Source organism: Drosophila arizonae, chromosome 5 (genome assembly GCF_054131065.1).
Source record: "Drosophila arizonae isolate 15081-1271.41 chromosome 5, UAZ_ARI_1.0, whole genome shotgun sequence".
Lineage (NCBI taxonomy): Eukaryota > Metazoa > Arthropoda > Insecta > Diptera > Drosophilidae > Drosophila > Drosophila arizonae.
The window spans coordinates 21,066,529-21,087,936 of NC_142925.1; the positions used below are offsets into that span (position 1 = coordinate 21,066,529).

Below are 21,408 nucleotides of genomic sequence, written 5' to 3' on the forward strand. Positions count from 1 at the left end.
AACTGTGCTGAATGAATGCAAGGTGTGAAAAGCTTAATGATGAAACTTTTTATCCTTAGATTTTAATCATATCATTTATTTAAGAATTTTTCTGTGTCAATATTAAAACTATTGCAGTACATATATATATATAAAATAAAATGCTCTTTTTAGTTTAGCAAAGTTAGTTAGTTTTTATTCGATTAATTAAAATAAATCTGTTGGGCATTTGCTTGGTCAATCATAGCAGCCGCATGTGCATACTCTGTCTCGCTCTCTCTCTCTCTCTCTCTCTCTCTCTCTGTCTCTCCCTTGCTGCGCTCTTTGTGTAAGCTTAAAATGTATTTGATATAAAAACATCTTGTTTGCACAACACTTTCGCTACAACAAATTCAATTTACGTATTTGCTTTTCCCGATAAGCAATTAAAGTATATATATCTAACATGCTTCACTTTTGTAAGCAACAAAACCTAAGAGAAAAAAAAAGAAAACCCACACTTGTTAACCGGAAAAACTATACCCAAATTGTAAACCTCAAACATTTAAGCCAAAAGCATGCAAGCCAACCAGACAGAAAATTGAAGTGTAGCTAAACTAACGGCAACAACAAGAAGCCGCAGGTATTCAATGGAATTTGCCAAAAACTTCGGAAAGTAAAATCAATTGAATTTGACGCTAAAGTCGACAGCAGAGAAAAATAGAGGAGAAAACATTTGACCTGGACATCAAAATCAAATACAATGGTCAAAGGAGGCGTGGCCACGGCCAATTATCACACACAACGAGCATTGAAGCAAATTTGCTTGCGAAAACTTTTATCGGAAAATCAAGAAAAACAAGTGAAATAACAAGGCAAAAAAAGAAGACGAAAACCCCCCAACTTTTGCGCAATTCCCCGCAGAGCAGAGCGAAGACAAGAAATAAACAACAACAAATAAACGGAGTGAGAGATATGTTCAGAGCAAATACTTGACATAGGGGAGCGCTGCTATGTAAGATACAACTACAAAAGCGTATATAGATACAGATACTAACCCATAGATATGACCCACAAGTTGGCCCCGTTCCGGCCCCTTCCCCGTCTCATCTCTAATTGAAAGCAGAACTTGGTTTCAACTTTTGCCTCGAATGCAATTAAAAGCAGCAGCCGAGCGGCAGTCAGAGACGGATTTCTGCTTAATCTTTTACATCAAGAGTTGCTCGGCTGCTGCTGTCCCCAAAGCACAAACAGCAACAGCAGCAACAACAACAACAAGTCATGGCTAAAAACTTTTCACTTGGCTAATGCAAAAGCAAAGCAATGCTTAAAATTTTATTTACGCACAAATTAAAATATCAAGGCTAAGGAAAATGCTCGACTCGGAATTATGAGCCAAAAGCGCACCACACCATGTTGCGCCTCGAGGCAGCTTACATAAGTTTTCTGAAAAGGGGAGGGAGGGAGGTATGCAGGACCGGAGGGCGTGGTGCGGTTGCCTGCCTAGTTTATAGTTTTGCGATTTTTAGATAATGCAAAAGTTGTAACTAGGTGCGGCCTCGAGGCGCTGCCTGGTTATTCTTTCTATCTCATGGCCTTGCCAAATGAACCTCAGCTCAACTTTCGAGTGGATTTTTGTTTTTGTTTTGGTTAAGTTCAATATATATAGTCCAATTAGCTGGGCTAATAAATATGGGCGTGGGGAATAACAAGTTCCTGAATATTAAGAACTTTAAGCTAATTAAATGAGTGAAACTCGCATAAAGTGTGGCGTGAGAATAGAACTTCTGAGAGGCTATTAAGACAACTTTGACTTGAACCTTTTAGGAATTACAAGCGATTTTTATTGTATTTTTAAGCATTCAATTCACTTGATAGCTGAAGCTAGCTTAAATCCGTTTAAAACTTAATTTTAATTGAGTTTTATCTATGAGAAAGTTAGGAAAGCAATTAAAATTGATAGAAAAGTCAAGTAAAAAAAAAAACTATAAATTTAGATAAGAATATGCAGATAAATCAGGCTTTGGATATAGGTCTTGCAGAGTATGTATCTAGTAATTTAGCAATTTGCAGCTGCTACGAGTTCATTTAATCAACTTGATGATAGATCATTTAGCAGTCCCGAAAGCTGTGCTTGGCATTTTTCGGACTGACCGCAATGACACGAAAGCCACAAAATTTCACAATCATCTCGAATGCAATTGAATTCGAAGTGCTTGGCCCATAAAAAATCAATTAATTTTGTGCTTCACACGTAAAGCTGCTCCTGCTGCTCCTGCTGTTGCAGCAAATCGATTACCACCCCATTGAAACGAAAATTAGTGGGCGTGGGCGTGAGCGTGGGGCGGCGGTGTTATGGCAGGCCGCAAAGTCAATGGGAAAATTAATACACATGTTCCCAGCAATCAAGCACGCTCTTTCTAAAGGCACCAACCACACTATTCCTTCCTCTTTCCTTCCCTCTCTCTCTATCTCCCACACTCTTTACGGCTTCTCCCTCTTGCTCTAACTGGAATGTGTTTCCTTTGCATTGGGGCTTTGGCATTTCCTTTAGCCAGGTCTTTGCGTTTGACACAATTTTCGTCGTCGCAAGCCAATCGGTAAATACCAAAGACTCGAGCAATGCGAATGAAATCTGAACTTTGCCAAGCGTCCGCTGGCCTAGAGCACTTTCACCACAGCATAGCATAGCGCCGAGTATATTGTCACGTTTAAGGACCTCTATAAAACGTGTGCACTTCGATTATCTGTGGACTGTGGTTTGATTATTTTGCAACTGCTTGAAGGGCCTGCACTCAAATCGAGTCGGTCGAATGCTCTGCCAATGTTGATTTACAACATTTCCAGTTTTACTTTTGGCCCAGTTAATTAACAATATTTGTTGTTAGCTCTTAATTTTCTTTAATTGCGCTCATGTCACAGGCAAAGAAGAAGAAAAACTTCCTCGAAGCACAAAGTGAAGGTTCATACAAAATGTAATGATTGCAATTTTATGAGGGCTCCTTGCGCAAGACACGCTCAAGTGCCAACAATTAGAAAAGTTTACCTGGTAAACGCAAGAAATTGAGAAAAAGTCTGAGAAGAGTTCACTCCAAGAGACCGAATGTGCGCTGTATTTGACATACTAATGAATTTATGTAGACAATTTGCCAAATGGCATGTGAACTACTTCAAGAAAAGATGTGGGCAGAGCCCAAGACATAAATGTCAGCAACAAAAGTTCAGGCAAAGACGTCCGACATTCTACAAATGGTTGCACAAATGCAAGGCACAAGATATAAATACTAAAGTAATTACCATTAGCAGACATAATTACCTAAGTAATTGTCAACATAGGACAAAGGAAGAAGTTGTAATATTTGAATTACTTATAATTGACGAATTCGACATTGTTAGAAGACTCTAGTTCAGTTAAAAATATTTAAAATCATGCGGTAATTACTTAAATCGAATACAATTACTTATTCAAACAATATATGTAATTAAAGCTGTAATTGAACGCATAGTTATTAGTAACTAGAACAGTAGTAGCTCAGTTTGAATTTCCTGAGTCAATTGTAATTACTGAAGTAATTAAATACTGTTTGCAAGTAATTACAGCCCAGAGAATCAGATTAGACTCACCTAACCAAATACTAAAAGCAACAACGTTCAACAACATTATGAAATGTAACTTCACCTACCTCAATAGCCGATGCTAAAGCCTAAATAACTAAATAAATTCCAAAACGAACTGGTTAGAAACGCAAATAAATTATAAAAATTGACACAGCCTCACACACCATATGCAGTTTATGGGTTTAAAAATGGGAGAAGGCATTGGGAATACAAATTGATTTAATATTTGTTTTCTTTTTTGGGGGAAGTTATTTAAGAAAAAGAAAAAAACGAAGGGTACAACATTTGTCAGCTAAACAGAAACTACAAATGAATAGGCGCCTTCTACTCACTGTAGGGCTGAGGTCGTGTACCGTAAAGAGGCTCCTGCAGTAATGGCGAGCGACCATTTCCAATCTCCTTAACTGAAATGAGATAAGAGCAAATGGCAAACAATTTGCGCGTGATAAATGTTTCCACAAATTTGTTGAATTTGTTGGTTGTTGGAATTGTTGTTGGGTTTGCATTGTTGGTAGCTGATTTGAGTTGAGTTGAGTTGAATTGAATTGAGTTGGATAGAGTTTTGTTGTGGTGTATCTGTGTCTGAGCATCGTATATTCTTATTGTTTTACACTAATAGCTAACTAATAGAGACTGTTTGAGCGTGTGTTTGTTGTTGTTCTGTTGAACTGTTAAAAGAGTTGAGTAACAAACAAACGAAACAATGGGTAATCAAACAGAAAAATATCAAACAAAATGTAGGTTAACTGTGTTCCAACCCGGGAATAACATCACAAAAACATATGTATATTCAACACGTATTCAAGTCGACGCATTTTAACAACTGCACTTAAGCCGAACGGGAGAGCAAGAGAGGGACACAACAGATACACCCAGACAGTGAAAGAGAGGGAGAGGGAGATTGACCAGATCATGAGCATGAGAAAGTCTGCAATGAATATATATGTGTATATATATATATAAAATCTGGCAGGTCGTTCGCCCGGTTCAGCTGCTGCTTTTGTGTTATTCACTGTGTTTTTGCATGTCAATGAATCATTTTTAGCTCTTTTTGCTTTTATATTTTTTTATGATAAAGAAAGAGATAAAAAGAAAAAGATATATACTACAAATATATATATACAAGTATATATATGTAGAAGAACTTGACACAACGTGTAGGCAACTAATTTCATTTGAGTTTTTTTGGGGCAGGTCAGTAAACAACAACAACAATAACCATAGCAACAACAACAACATCAACAAATTGTGGGCAACGCGTCGCATTGAATTTGAAACACGGCACAAATGCTTATATAACAATAATTTATGACAGCCAACACATATTTAGCGAAATTATGCGAGTCGCAGACAATAGTTTAGCGGTTTATTAGCCAAATCAACGACAACAGGACTGTCAATCAAATTGATGAGCAAAGTTCAAGAACGACAATTAGATAAAGAAGGGAAATTCGATAAGGCGACATCTATCGACCATTTATTGAACCGCAGCTGCTGCAACATTTGCCTTCGATTTTCCAACTACGCTCACACGCTCCACACACCTGAGTTTCAGGGCCACCTGACCAACAAAATCGCGACTGCGACCCCAATTTTTGCCATTTGCTTTTATTTTTTGTTTTAGCTTGAAATTTTTTTCTGTAGCTCGTTTTGGCCGGGTCCACAATGAGAACCTGTTCTACAAATGCAAACAACAAATAGAAAAACTTAATTTTCATGTGCAATTATTTTGTGTTTTTACTGAAATCGACTTTTATGGCTAAGTGGGCTAATGTCTTGCATTGAGTACGAATATTAGCGACTTTAAAGGCGACAATTGCGCTGACAGCGGAGCAAACACACTAAAGATTTATGGATATCGATAAAAGCTAACTTTACTGAAAAAGATCTCACAAATAATGTAATCTAACCATGAACCACAAAGTCAGCAGAAATCGATTGTCTACGAAACTTAAAATTGAAAAACTATAAAGAATTGTTCATATTATGCAATCAATCATGGCTTATGGATATATGAGCTAAGATCTTGAAGTTCTTTTCAACATATTGGCATAATTGAATATAGATTCTGATTTATAATCATATGAGTTTTGTCTCCCAAATTTAAGCTAAATATTTGAATTTACTTGAATCTATCAAAAGTAAAAAATCTTGAAATAGAGTTCATAAAAATTGCTGGAAATCTTTTTGTTTCAAATTCATAAATTGACAAAATATCTATTTTTTTTTTTTTTTTTTTTTTTTTTTTTTTTTATGTTTACTACTTATGAACATAAGATGTAAAAAAGACTGTTTCGATAAAAAAATATTTCAAGATACTTTGCAGACAGAAAGCAAATTATTATTCTGAGATTATCTAAGATATTATCCATAAAGAAAAGCCTGAGAGGCTTTTGATTATTAATATATTTCCTCAGATGCATTTTTGTAAAGTTCCATAAAGTTTAGTGTATTGGAATATACACAAACACTTACAATTTTAGGTGCTGCTCTACACGTTTCGATAGGTAGGGGCTATCTTACGTTGATTTTGCACTTACAAACTATGATATTTGGTATTTGGTAGGTAGTTATATTTAGTATAGAGTGCTTCAACTGACTCACCTCCGTCACAGTCGCTGTGTGTGTGTGTGATAATACGCAACGTTAGTCGACGTCGCGGTCTCTCTCCAAAGAACGGTGCACAATTTATATATTTATATATATATGATTAAAATACTTTTCTTTTTGAGAACCGTCAGAAACTACTTTGTCGATCGACGAAAACCAATGGGCCAACCGCCACATACAACTTCTCTACACGCCCCAAAAATTCGATCATATAGAGCTATATAGTTACATAACTTTGAACAGATCCCAATGATAAATGTTTTGATTTTTTGTTAACTTTTGACAAATTAAATAAAATTTGAAGCTTGGAAAATTTGTGGTTCATGGCATGAAATACAGAACAAAAATTATATAATATATATAAGTTTTATATATATATGTATATATAAATCTATATTTATATGGGTAAATAATTCCAAAACTAAATTATATTTGAATTATTATTTCATTATGTTTTATATTTTATGATTTAATTTTCTTTTTTGTATTCTCTCGGTTAGCTTCGACTCGTCGGATTTGCAACATCAGGCACAGCAACAACCACAATTGGCAACATTTTTCTTCCGATAACGATAGACAGATCGATAAATCGATTCAGTTATCTCATTTATCTCAGTTTTATGCAAAAAATTCAAAAACTTGTCAGCGTACATACACCGCCCCAAACATTTCAAGGATCTGTTCAAATTGTACGCTCTATAGCGACTAGCGAATCGGGACTGTAGCAGCAGCTGTAGTCGCATTAGCTCTACTGGCCATAGTCGCTGTTGTAGTAGCTCTCGCAGTCGTTATTATGTTATCCATGTGCGTATCCATAATCCGATCCCGCGCTGTTAACACGATCACACGATCATCACGATCATCATTAACATCAAACAGATCATCTGTATTATATCATGATGATGATCTTGTCCATCAACAACAACAATTTTAGCGCTGCTGCGGCTGCTGCATCTGCTGCGTCGCTGCCCGTGCCATGCATCCCTGCACACAGACAAACACAAGCGAGATAGAGATAGATAGTAGAATAGTGTTGGGTATTTGGTATTTTTTTCGTGATTGTGAGAAAGAGAGAGAGAGAGAGAAAGAAAGAGAGACTATATAGAGACTGTAGTGAGTAGGCATATACTGATTGCTTGCAACATTATTATTATTATTTGATTTTATTTTTATTTTTTGTATCTTGTCTGCGAGTTTTTTTGCGTTTTGTTGTTGTTGTTGTGATGCTTAGTCCTGCCCAGATATAGAGTTTTCATACATACATATACATATATAAACATATAGCTCTATATGTATATATACATATACTTTGCTTGCAAACTTCGTGGTTGGTTTTTGAATTTTTGTATAGATTGCATAAAATTGAATATATATAAATATTTTGTTGTACTTTTGCTTAAGTTTTGGTGCATTCATATATTTGATTTTTTAGTTGCATAACTGTTGTTGTTGTAGCTGTTGTTGTAGTAGTTGGAGTAGTAGTAGTAGTAGTAGTAGTAATTGTAGTTGTTGTTGTTGGAATATATACTTAAAATACTTTTGTTTTTGCTTTGGGTTTCATTCTGTTCTGGAACTTCTACACACACACAACAAACAGAACAATAGTAGTATTAGTATTTTTCTTTTAATAGTATTTTTAGTATTTCGGCATTTTCTGTTGCTTTTGAGGTTAAGGTAAAGAAGTAAGTTAAGTTTTGTTGGATAGCAGACAGGCAGGCGGGCGGGCGTTTGGTTTGGTTTGGGCGTTTGTTGTTTGTTCAGGCAGGCGGGCAGGCTTTAGTAAGGGCGGGGGCGGGGGCTGGGTGCGAGCTATGGCAACGCATTTTGATTGTTATATATGCTAGCTAAATCGAGGTTTGGGTTTTGGATCCGTGTGCTGTTTTTATTATTTCTTTCTTTAGATTATTATTGTGATAGTAACTGTTGTTGTTGTTGTTGTAGTAGTAGTAGTAGTAGTTGTTGTTGTTATTGTTGTTATTACCTTTAAAAACACTGCCGTGAAAATAAAAGAAATATAAAATCAAATAAAATCATGAATATACAAACAAAAATCATAAATAAATTAGCAATTAAAATTAGTTAGTAAAGTTTGAGTTTCAGCGCGCAGATTTTGTTTTTAAATTTAATATATTTTTTTGTACAGTGCGATCAAAAAGCTGGTTGTTATTGTTGTACTTGTTGTTGTTCTTGTTTAAGATTGGACTGAATTTTGTTGTTGTTGTTGTTGTTGTAGCTGTTCTTGTGGTTTACTGCACTCAATTTGCTGCTGCGCTTGCTTATAAAAATTCTTTATTTTTTTTTTTTTTGGCGCTGTTGCTTGTTGTTGTTGCTGGCTTGATGTTGTTGTTGTTGATGTTGTGGTACTTTGACATATAATACACAATGTTTCTTTGTATCTGTTGATGTTGTATTTTATGTTGTTTTTGTAATATAATACAGTGTGTTCAATAATTTTTAGTAGTAGCAAGTGAAGATATTTCCTTAGGTTTTTTTCTTTTCTTTTTGAATTTTCAGTTTTATTCTCGAAAGAGTTTTTTTTTCGGGTTAATTGTTTTTGTTGTTGTTGTTGGTTTTAGTAGGCGCTGTGTTGTTGTTTTGTTTTTTGTGTGTTGCATGTTGTTGTTGTAGTTGTTGCTGGCTTGAACTGCTTGTGCTTGTTGTTCTTGTTGTTAAATGATAGAGAGAGAGAGAGAATTTTCGTGTCGACAGGATAAAAATTTGAACGTTGAAGTAGTCGTAGCTGCATTTGATAGAGTTTCATCTTTTTGCATTTGTTTTCACTAATAGTTAATTTCTTTTTATTATAGTTTAATATTATATGTATTTATATAAAAATATTTACCATGTGAATAAAATATGAAATTTTTTTCTCACAAATCGAACAAAAAATATTTATGCATTTAATTGGAAGAAAAACAATGTATTGATACGTTTCTTTGTCAAAGTTTTGTAAGGAGTATATTTCGCTTATAAAGAGCTAAACTAAGCTTAAGTTTAAAGATTTTATAGCTAGAAAATCACTTTTAGGTTTTGTGTGTGGTTCTTGTGTAAAGCTGTGTATGTGTGTGTGTGTAACTGAATGATGCTGTGTGATGAGTATGTGAGGCTGGGTTGGGTTTGAGTTTGGTTAGTAAAGCCGGTAGAAACATAAAATAGATCAAGCCAAAGAAATATATCCCAGTCAGGATTGATTTGTATTGTATAAGAGTTTATCATACAAGTGTTGGAGGTTTAATATGTATTTTTGTACAAGAGGACCTAATCAATCAATCAATCAACCAATCTATCAATCAATCAATCAATCAGTCAATCATGTCAGATGACATTATATTGCTAAATATGAAAGATTGTTAGTTATTTAGTTTATCATCTTTTTATTTATATAATAGTGGAATAGGGTGCTTCAATAAATCAATCATTCAATCAGTTTGGATATATCTGTGAGTTTTCTCATTCATAAATCTGAAGATATTTACTCGATATTTGCGTTAGTAGATTCCACTCATTTTCATTGAATCAATCATGATGTATGGTAGGTAAAATCCAGATTAACTAAAAAATTCAAACTCAGAGTGAATTTTATTTTGATCAATCATAATACCTCATAGCTAGCCATCTATATAAAGATTGAACACTCTTCAATCACCTATGCCAACTAATTGAGCTCTGTTCTGAGCAGTCAGCCATTCAACACATTTTAATTGAATACTGTCAAAATGAATATGCAAACTGACTAAGATTAGTGCCAAGTACATACTAACAAATTGTCTAATCAATCAATCTTCATTAGATAATCCAACTCAGTGGAGATGAATTCTAAGTCTTTACTAAAGGAAAACTTGTGCAATCAATCAATAAAAGTTTTAAGATAAACATTTGAGTATTTGCATCGCTGATTTTAAATCCAGCCATCTGTTCAATTTAGCCTAATGATGGGTGACAACCTCAAGAGTTGACAGCACTTTTGATGCGCCACATTAGGTTTGGGTAAAACAAAAAGCATGTAACCAGATTAGACGATGGTCAACCCACGAGCCATCGACGGAGGACGAACGTGTGTCCCCAAAATGTATTCACTGGGCACTAAAGTGTCATTCGCAAAGCCGAAAAGTTGTCCCCCACACACCCACAAATAGCAAATCTGATATTATATGGGGGTAAAGGGATGGTCATAAAAACCAATTTAATTGGATCTAAATGCTAAAGTTGACGCCTATGCGTGGGCCATATGAAAAGGCAGTCCGCAACAATTATACCAGACAGAATATCATGGCGAAAATGTTGTGAGCTGGCTTCGTTTGGTAGACCCCGCCTCCTGCCCCAGCCATTATGGCCGAAAGCAAATAAAATGCCCATATCTGAGAGGGTATAAAAGCAAATTATTCACACTGATTACACGAAGTTTGCCGCTTGACATAAACTAAGCTACGCTGAAAAATAAACCGTTATAATTACGTTGCATTATATGTGGGTAAGGCGTGGGGGAGAGTGGAGTGGGAGTCAGCATATGGCTGGGCGAATGTGCCACTAAAAACAAATTGAGGATCCAAAATAGCGCAAGGCTCTAGATAAAACGAAAATAATCAGCAACCAGCCAGGCTGAAGGACTGCTACACCCACACACACACTCACATCCACATCCACATACACTTACACCCAGAAATTGTCGTGTCATAAAAATAAAGTGCCTAAGAAACAGTGAAGAGCCTTGGGAATATCTGCCATGCTGGGAGAGGAGGGGCGAGGGCGTGGGGGACGCGTGGCTGAAGCCCTGCAGGACATGGACATGGCCATGACTATGGCAACGGATCGGGCAAACAAATGTTGATTTAGGATAAGCAGCCAGTCGGGCCAGATGAAATAACGAACATGTTTCTTTTTCCTTTTTACCACCATGCTTCGATTCCAATTTAAATAAATAACAAGTGGCGCTGGCTGAACTCAAGGAGTGCAATGCCAAGAAGATACCCAGTAATGGGAGCACATTGAAAAGGCAGTGACTCGAGTAACTTGGAAAGTTTGATCAATGCTGAATGGGTTTTTATGCAGGAAAGAATATGATTAATGGCTGTTTACAATTTACTTGCCAAGGGTTGCAGCAAGACTAGAAGATGCTCAGCAGAGAAAATGAGGGGAGAAATACGACATTATGGGATAAAATTCAAATAAGGAATACATGTATGTATTATTTAGTGCTTCCTTTTCAGCACATTTGACCCCATTTACCGCATTACAGGGTATCAGCACTGCCTCACATTACAGACATCCCTTCAGTTGAATGCTTTGCGTAATAATTGAAATCACAGGCGCTCACACACACACACATAACCTAACTCACACAGACAGAGTTGCCAACGCAACGCATTAGGGTTGTCATTGTCATTTGCATACATGGCCATTCGCATGTCTGTGTGTGTATGTGTGTGTCTGTGCTGGTGTGTGTGTGTGTGTTGTCCCATATGAATTATTTATGCTCATTTAATTCGATAGTTGTGTGTGCCATCGCCTGCTAGTCACATCATAAAACTGAGAACACCTTTTGCATTCCATCCGTCGCTGAGCTCTACGGTCTGGCTTTCCGTCAGGCATGATTTAATCATAAACGTAAAGTAGTTTTGTCATGTTTTATGTCAGCTGCCCTCTCTGCGCTTCTCAGTATTCAAATTGTTCTGTTATGCGACTTTTAAATGTGTTTCGTGCTGGCATTCTTGTGTTTTTTTTTTTTTGTTTTTTTTTTTTCACTTTTCTGTTTCTGTTTTTGATGACTTTTGGCATTTTGATTGTTATTTTAATGTGTTGGTTATTTTTTGATTGTAATTTTTGCAGCTATATCGTGTCTTTGTGGTACCTAATATACCCTGTAACTAAGGACTGACAGAGGGTATGTAGAGAGAGAGAGAGAGAGAGATAAAGAGTTTGAGCTGCTCTCTTATTGTAATATAGTCATATATAATATATAAATATATTTATATTTTACAGGGTATCTGTTGCTCGTCTATTATCACGCCCAGTCTAGGCTGCTTTATTACGCCACATTGTTATTGTTATTGTCATGCATTCATAAATAAATAATGACATCCATTACAATGCAGGTTTTTCTCTGTGTTGTGGTCTCGTACAAAACACCGAAGGCAAAGGGCGCTGAGGTCGCTGCTGCCAGTTTTTGTGGTTAATTATAGCATAGTTTTTGGGGGATGGCATTCAGTTATATTTTTCTGTTTTGTTGTTTGTATTTTGTTTTTTTCTGGTCTGCTTTTGTTAGCTGATACGATAATAGCAGCAGAAAATGGCGCTTGTGTCAGCTGTTATGAGTTTTCCGGACTAAATGTTTACTGTGGCCATATTTGTATTAAAGTGATTGATCGCATAACAATAGGGGCTGTGGTTGCTACTCGGTGGTGGGGCCTTCAATGTATTATAAGCATATGCATATAAAAATATAAATATAATTAAGTTATGGATATGCGGGCAAAATTTAACGACAACAGAGCGAAATAAACAAATGTTGCTATCACGAATTTAGCCCTGACAAAGTTTGCCTAAGGATTTATATGGAAGCCCTACTTGGCAGCTGGCATGCAAACAAATTTATCACTAACCTTCAGCTTCCACTGCTAAAAACAATTCCTAGCAACTATATATATAGTAATTCCAGCTAAAGAAAGTCCAATTTGCAGTCATATTAGCCTTGCACTAAGCGTATCTCTGTAATAAGCCAAAAGCGTAGCCAACTTGGAGTCCAATTGCAACTGTTACTTAAAGAGCCGAGTGCAAAACTGCATTACGTATACGTAGCTAGACATTACGTATACGTGAACTAGCTGCACGTATATTCGTCGGTTTGTCAAGTGGCACTAAAAATCGAACGTCCTTGGCTAACAACGGTAGTAAGAGGAAAAATAAAACGGAACTCAAGCAACTCATCGACTTGAAAAAAAAAAAAACACAAAAACAATTTGCTGTCAAATAAAGAGCGAACTGTTCGCCCACAAAGAAGCAAAACGTAAAAACACATCGCGTGACAGCACGAAGCATGCCCCAAATGCGATGAGCATAAGAATCTATCTAAATAAAAAGAAATTCAAAAAAAAAGGGAAAGAAAACACAAGAATAAGTCTGACTGCAGAACGGAAGCGGAAGCAGCCAAAAGGCGGGCGGGGTGAAAACCGCAGCTAGGATGCCATGGAAAATGAGTGGAAAATTAACAAAACGCCAACCGCGCGCATAGATAAAATTGCACGTGAAGTGACTCGCTGTGCAGACACAAGCCACTCGTAAATATGCAGGCGAAAAAGCCCCCTAGAGAAAGTCAGCCCTCAGTATATACATATATATATATATATATATATATGTCTGTCTGTCTGTCAGCTTGGTTAGCCAGAGGCGACCCTGACGCTTGGCAAATGCAAATACTACACAAATTCTGTTTGTTTTGTATTTTTTTCTTTTTTTAACACTAGAGTTTATAAAGTTAGCATATAGATATATATATATATATTGCGGTTAGTTTCTGGGGCTATTTGCTTTTGAGGTTTTTTTTTTTTTTTTTTTTGTGGGTTAACTACAGTAAACGGTGTTTAAAAACAACTTCAGTACGTCTTCTAAATCGATTGCAGAAGGCACTCTCTGCTCCATCCGCGCTTAGACCCCATCTGCCCTGGGCCCTATGCAAATGTTTTTGTTGGCAGTTTTCACTTGATATTTAACTTGTTATCGCCTTTGTTTTGTCTCGTCCATTTAACTTCTTTCTGTCTATTATTGTTGCCAGTCATGCACAATTTATGGCTGTGCGTCAGCTGTGGGCGTGCCCCCTGTCACCAGCAACAGCAGCATTTTTAATGAATTCTATTGATTGGCCAGACCCAGCGCAGACCAGTTTATAATGCCTGTCATATAAGGTCGAAGGTCAGTGGGGGGCGCTGCTGCTGCTGCTGCTGCTGCTGCTGCTGCTTTACATTAAACGTCAAACTGCAAGCGAAAGCTCACTTGGAGCAGAAATTGCTATTGATTTGCATTCTATTAGCAAATGAATGGACAACAGCCGCCTCCGGAGGCGGCGGTCTCTCTTAAGTCTCCTGCATAATTTAAGAAAATATTGAAAGCAAATTTTTCACTTTATAAATATAGATTAGTTGCAGCTAATTGCAAATGCATAACGAATAATTGTTAAACACGACAGCCGAAGCTATTTCTTTTTTATGAATATTTAATTTGTAGTAAGAAAGCAAGTTCCTGGATATTGAAGCTAATCGCTTTAGATTTAAATATTAAAATAGTAGTAAACTTAAATATCTTGTTTTGTGCTAAATCTACAAATTATTTTAAATATATAAACAGCTTAACATCATTTGCCTAGCCAAATTTCTTCGCATTTAACAATTTATTAAGGTAAAGCCCTAAAAATATGTATATATTTTTAACTTCTTATTGATATTTTATTTAGAAAAAATTAAATGAAAATGAAATGAAATAAAAAAAAAAAAACAAAGTTTTTACCAGATAAAAATATCTCTCTTAAAACTATTTACGAATTTAGAACAAATAGTTGAACATGACACCCAAAGTAGTTTATGCTCTAAATATTTAATAGAGCCAAGAAAGGAAATGGGATTAGGATTTTTTTTTTTTTTTTCAATTTGACTATAAAGAGATGAATAAATTAGTTTTCTTATTTTTTGTTTTTTTATTCATTTCATTTTATTTTTTATGGATTTTGTTTACAGAAAAGACCATTTCAACTCTAGTAAATTTTGAAACATGTTCTTGAAATATTCCCAATTGGAAAACTCTCACAAAATGCAATGCTAATTTGAGTACTGAAGTACTTCAAATAACTCAACTAATAATTACAAACTTTTCGTATTATAAATCCAATAAATATCGAATAAATCTCAAAGATAAGCAAACAGCGTTATGCAATGAAACTATCCATTACAAATTGGCAATGAAGAGAAGCGCAGCAGCAGCAAACAACATTTACAGCCACACACACGGACAATGAGCAAGAGAAGAGAAGTTAAACAGAGATGCGGCGCCATGCGCCTCTGGCCACATATCATTGTGGCATGTTCATTATGTGAGATGCCCACTCTCTCTCACTCTATCTCTGTCTGTCTCTCTTTGTGCCTGTGTCCGGTTCTAATTTACACGCCCACATAATGTGGTACCAGATGCTGCTGGCTGGTCGTCCGACTGCCGGCTGCCGCCAAGTTCATTCATTTTGGCATTCATTGATGGCAACTGGACTTGGCAAAAGCAAACTGAGCGAGCGATGTGGGCGACGCTGGACTGGGCAGGCCTAAGTGCAATGCAACAGACAGACACCAGAGGCACGCACACCTCCACCTGCTGCTGACGCGGCATGCAAATGCAGTGCAAACAACCAGAAGAGGAAGAGCAACGACAGACAGCAACAAATAGCTGAATGCAAGGCACATGCCACAGCCAAAAAACAAAAACAAAAAACCAACAAACACAAAAAAAGTTTGTCCAGCAACAAAAAGTAGCAAAATATGACAGTGGGCACACTCCGTGTGGCTGCATCGTCTGAGTTATTGTGGCTTTGGCCATTCCAGCCAGTGGATGTTGGTGTTGTTGTTGTTGCTGTTGACATTTGCAATGTTGCAGCAGCAGCGGCAGCAGCAGCAGCAGGAAGCGGGGAGCAGCATGGCTGGGAAGTGCTGTATGTCGCGCGAATGGCAGATTTTCTGCAGTTTGTCGGCCTTTTGAAGTTCGGGCAAATTGCACGACAACGTTGCCGCCTCGCTGTCTGCGACAACACACAGACAACAGACAACAGGCCGGTGCAGGCAAGCAACAGCTACAACAACAACGAACGTTTAATTTCATTTTTATTCAAAGTGAAATATAAAAATTAAAAATGGCATTTAACGCGCGCAACTTTGTCGACTGTCATAAAGCGAGACATGTGCCGCAGCGTGTTGAATGTGGACAACGCGAACGGAAAAGGTGGGCAGGACGGAGGTGCCGATGTCGGTGCCAGGTGCTGCTGCTGCTGTAGCTTTCATTTGATGTGGCCAATATTATGACAGGGACGTTGGGCGTCGGCTGTAGCTGTTCCTGTTGCTTTGCTAACTTTGACGATGCTCGTGCGCTCTTGAGTAGCATTAATGTTTGATGTTGTTGTGCGCTAGAAGCTCTCGGCTGTGGCAATTAGAGCTGCGACACGGCGCCTTTTGCATGACCTGTGTGACAGGCGCTAAGGCAGTCAAAAAGGCTTTAAAGCCAGTCCGTTAAAGAGATCAACAAACACAGACGAAACTTTAGGGGCAGACAAGAGCATGTGAAAATATTGTGTCTATCTAGACTATTAAAAGAAAACATGAAATAAATTCTCTGGCAGACACAAAGGACTGCAGCAACTTTGCAATATTATCCTAACATATCAGGCATACGTCAGGTAAACCATGCTGCTATTCACATTACGTATACGTCAAGAGCGCCCGTGATAAGGGTACGCAGTTTCATAGAATTCTGTGTGTGTGTGTGTGTGTGAGATAGTTTATTGTTTGATATATCAAGCATACGACAGGTAAGGTGGAAAATCAGTTCAACAGATTCGAGAGAGCAAAGTTTTTCAAATTAAATTTCATATGAATATTACGTATACGTGACGTAGCGCATACTGTGTGGGTTTCACTTTCCAGACGCTCGCGGGGCAAAGTGCGAAAATGTTCAGCTAAACATTAATTATTACGTATGCGCAACGTCGGCAAATTATTAAATATTTATGCAAAAAATATATAAAAATATACAAATACAAAATTCAAAAATTGCAATAAACAGACAAGAAATATAAAAAAAAAAAATATATATATATAACAACAGAATATAATAAATCAATTACAATAAATTAATTTTAATGTTGGTTGAATATTTTACAGCTCGTGTCAAATTTAAATATTTATATAACAAAAAAAAAAAAAAAACAAAAAAAAAAAAAAAAGTAGATTTAATTAAATTGCATAGCCTGATCTATTAATACATTTAATTCATTGTGCAAATCGTAATCAAATTACGTAGACGCCTCGTCACTCTCGACATTTTGATATGTTATTTATAAATTTCAGCACTCGAGTGGCAAAGTTTAATCTCTAAATAAATTTTAATGTTAATAAAAATGTTGTGAATGTGTTTGGCAATTGAAAATGTTTACAAAAGTTTAACATTTCACCTAAAAGATAATTTAAAAAAAAAAAAAAGAAAAATAAAGACTTGGCCAACTAATTGGCCAAACAGAGTTATGTATATATACATATATGATGATATATATATATATCTCTGTGAGGTGTATATGTATATACATATATATATATTTACGCAACTCTCTCCACATGTGGGCAATAAAAAGCAAGTGTGTGTATGTGTGTGTCTTCCTCTTCATGTGTTTGAGAGAGTGGGCGTGTGCGTGTAATCAGTGTGGATTATGAGAATATGCGAAATGTTGTTTAGTGTAGTCATGATATATCGATATATATATTTATAAGTATTTATATATATATAGTATTCTCTGTGAGGTGCATAGGTACTCTTATAAACTAGTAAGAAATAGTAGTAAAAAATGTGAACGCACTTGGTTGAATCTCACCTGTGCTCAGGGTATAGTCCCAGCTGGTGTCTGTCTCATTCTTATAAACATTCAATTTCTCCGGCTATAAAAGTGGACACATTTTGATATAGCATACATATATATATATATGAATATGATTGGATCATTCGGGTAACTCACCTTGGCAAAATCAATTTTAAGAGTGCAGCATCCGGCATAGATGTCGGCTCCATTGAGATTCTCGCGTGCACGTGTAGCCGCATCGAGGCTATCAAATTCAACCATGGCCTGAACGCCGTTCTTTTTGAAGATGACAATGCGCAGCACTTGGCCATGTGGATTGCAAATTTTATGCAAGACATCCTGCAAGAGACAAAACGAGAGAGAGAGAGAAACGAAACGAAATTAAAATTGAGATTGAAGCCAGTCGAGAGTTAACATCAAATTGAAAGCCTCTGCCGCTGGCAGTCCCAACTGTCATATGCAGGCCGGCCATACAACCCGACCCCGAAAAAAAAAAAAAAAAATGGAAAACACACAAAAAAGAGAACCAAACAAAGCAAAAACAGGCCAAAAAGCTGCCAACGAGTTTTCTGCCCTAACCCCCCGCAGCAACCTCCCGCACTGTCCTCTGACTAATTAATAAACAAGCACCATGCAGCAGACACAAAAGCAACAGCAACAGCAACAGCAATGACAACTGCAAAAAATGGCTGCAGTCTCTACCACACACACACACACAGACACACATTGACATATACAGTCTGACTGACATTTCAGTAGAAACAATTCTCAGTCGAGCTGCAAATAACATGGCACTCCGCAACGGTTCAAAAATGCTAATTTTCTAGGCTGGAAAACACACAGCTTTTGAGATTTAAAGGAATTTTGTCTCCGGCGTTTTATAAGCTAATCTCTTTTTGATTGTTTCTGAGCTAAAGGAATTATTATAACGAAGCATTTGAACCATTTTTTATTAAGCCATGAAAAGCTGGTAAATCGAGATATAAGTGTTTTGTTATGGATCGGAACAGCAAAGATTTGTGATATAAAGCGTTATTAAGCAGTAGTTAAAGCAGCTGCACTAGCATAAATATTTTCCATACAAAGGTTCCTTAGTTTTTTGCAGTGTAAACAAAATTGTGAGAAATATATATAGTCTCAAACATAAAATAAAAACATTGTTCCGCTACGTAGATTATAATATTTATTTTTCACAATTTATTTTAAGCACCAGCAAGCAACAATTATGTCTTGCTGTTCGCTCCCATCAAATGGTAATATTTTAACCTATCGATACACCCAGAGCTGCAGTATTTAAACCAGAATTAATTATAATCTTAGGTTACTGCTAATCATGAGCAAGCGCTATTCGTACTGTCTTTTGCTATATGTGGAGAGTATATTTAAAGCATATCCAGAGCTATCGGCACACGAGCATCGGCTCTAATCGAACAATAGCTGCTCTCTACTCATACGAGCCTTGGCTGAGCACGATTCGAGCCGAGCCGAATGCATACGTATATAAGGAATCAAGATAAAACTGATGGAATGACCTCAATCTCTTTATAAATCTATTTCATCAATTGCCGCTCTTCAAGAAAAATGTGAGAGGCACTTGCAGAGTCCTAAGAAACCAGGTAAAATTGTATAGAATATTCTATATATTTGTACTCTAAAAAATATTATAAAATATTATACTTCACTTTATATCTCACATATAAAATTGCATATATATATTTATATTTGTAAACTATTGAAATTAAATAAATCTTATCAACAATCTGTGCTGTAAGTCAAATTTTCGTTTTATAGCTTCACGAATGCCTTACAGAATAAATGCAACAACAAAACATTGAGCGGAAAATATTGTCGAAAACTTTTCATCGTATTGTTAAGCCCGGTAAATTAATTTTCAAGAATATTTAATCTTCATCCGCTTTTGTTTTTCTCATTTTATGATAAATAAAATAATAATAGCAGCACATTTAAAGTTCTCTGGCATCTGTAGTTAACTGCTTTGTTGCGTGCTTTTCTTTTTTGGCCCGATAATTGGAATTTTTCGTTTGGTTGGTTTACAGTTTGCCTGGCTCGGTCGGCCCGCTAGCCTAGACCCGAAAAATTGTTGGCATTTTCACTGACAGTTGGCGCTGGTAAAACTCATTAGCATAATTTAATAAGCAGTTATTGTCTAGGGCCAAGTGCGAAAGAATTTTCAGACAGAACACAGCCGAAAGTACATTTTCCAATTAACATTTATAAATTTTCGAAAATTACGTTAATGAGTTTTCCAAGCAGCCGCCAGGCAGCGCGACGTGTCTTAAGACATAATACCATAAATATATATTTATGCCTACGTACATACATATATATCTTAATTTATATATATATATATGTATTTCTGAATTGATGGCAAATTATAATGAGTTGCTTTTGGCATGGAAATTTATGCTAAATTTAAGCTGCAAAATGTTCGTCTTCGTCTCATTTCGTTGCGTGCCTATTTATTCATTTAAGAGCACAAAATATTTACAAGGCAACCAGGATGTTTCTCCCCCTAATGGGTTAAATGTTCAATTTGTAGAAGTTTTCCTCCTGGGGAATGGGGCCCAGAAGTGGATTCGCTCTCTCATTGTCTTTCAGGCGGCGCATAAATCTTGTCGAGAGCGCTGAGGCTAAATATATTTTGTTATTCATGAAATTCATCGATAAGTCGGGCACAACAAATTTGGCGCTCTTGTTGAAAATGTTTGCACAGATTTTCCAATCAACAGCACGAAAAGGACGATTTGGGGCGGGGCCGGCAGTAATTGACAGCACAAAGAATGGCTGGGCGTTGCGAATGGAGGCTTGATTAAGTGGCTTATAAGAAGAGCCAGCCTAAAGAATTTGCTTTATGCTTTTCGTTTTTCTTCTCTCTTTTTTGTGTGTGGTTGGCTTAGCACAAAATGAAGATTAAAAGGCAGGACTTAGGGCGGTTTCTGCCCGTTAGCAAGGATTACTTTTAATTTGTTGCACTGCCAGTTGGCTAGAAGCAGATCCCACAGCATAAACAAGTTATTGATGAAAACAGAAAAATTTTAAAGTCAATTTATGAATAAACAAATCAATTATTATGCTTAGCCTATGCTCTCTATACCCTCTCTCTCTCTCTCTCTCTCTCTCTTTTGTATGTATTAGAAATTAATGCAATGCTCGATTGCTTGGTTTTCAAATCTTCTTTGGCTTTTGAAGTGTTTGCCATGGCAGTGGAAAATTGCTTTGCATTAATTAGCGTATCTGGGCACACTCGCACACACACACGCACGCATATACTCAGCTGTGACTACACTTGAGTCATATTTAATCCTATCCAATTACCAGCGAACAATGAGAGTGCCGTACATACACTCAAATTACAAAACTGACGTTGACTACCATGATAACATAATCACGCCCTTGTCCACTAGGACAATACATATACAACTTGAGACGGTCAGCCTTTCAGCTTTTAGCATATCAGAAAGCAGCACGCGCCATCTATTCGTTCATTCATTCATTCATGCACTCACACATTCATTCAGTGAATAAGCTGTCTCTCTCATTAACCAGACTCATTTACTTCTCTTGCACTTTTCTCAGCTGCTCAATGATTGCGACATTTGCAATAATTG

At 36.6% G+C, this 21,408-nt stretch overlaps 1 protein-coding gene across 22 annotated transcripts in view; it reads right to left on the reverse strand.

The window, feature by feature from the left end:
- Nucleotides 1-21,408, reverse strand: part of sm (heterogeneous nuclear ribonucleoprotein L) — a 215,972-nt gene that overhangs the window by 66,371 nt on the left and 128,193 nt on the right. For 8 of the 22 annotated variants that reach the window (XM_089470386.1, XM_089470385.1, XM_089470384.1 and 5 more), the window contains 2 exons: nt 17,936-18,118; nt 17,780-17,858 (listed from right to left, as the gene is read on the reverse strand). In XM_089470386.1, the coding sequence (XP_089326512.1) occupies nt 17,780-17,858; nt 17,936-18,118 (262 nt within the window). Of the gene's footprint in view, nt 1-3,908; nt 3,981-6,180; nt 7,049-17,779; nt 17,859-17,935; nt 18,119-21,408 lie in introns of those variants that run through there. The other 14 variants (XM_089470390.1, XM_089470394.1, XM_089470389.1 and 11 more) reach the window with 6 other exon arrangements.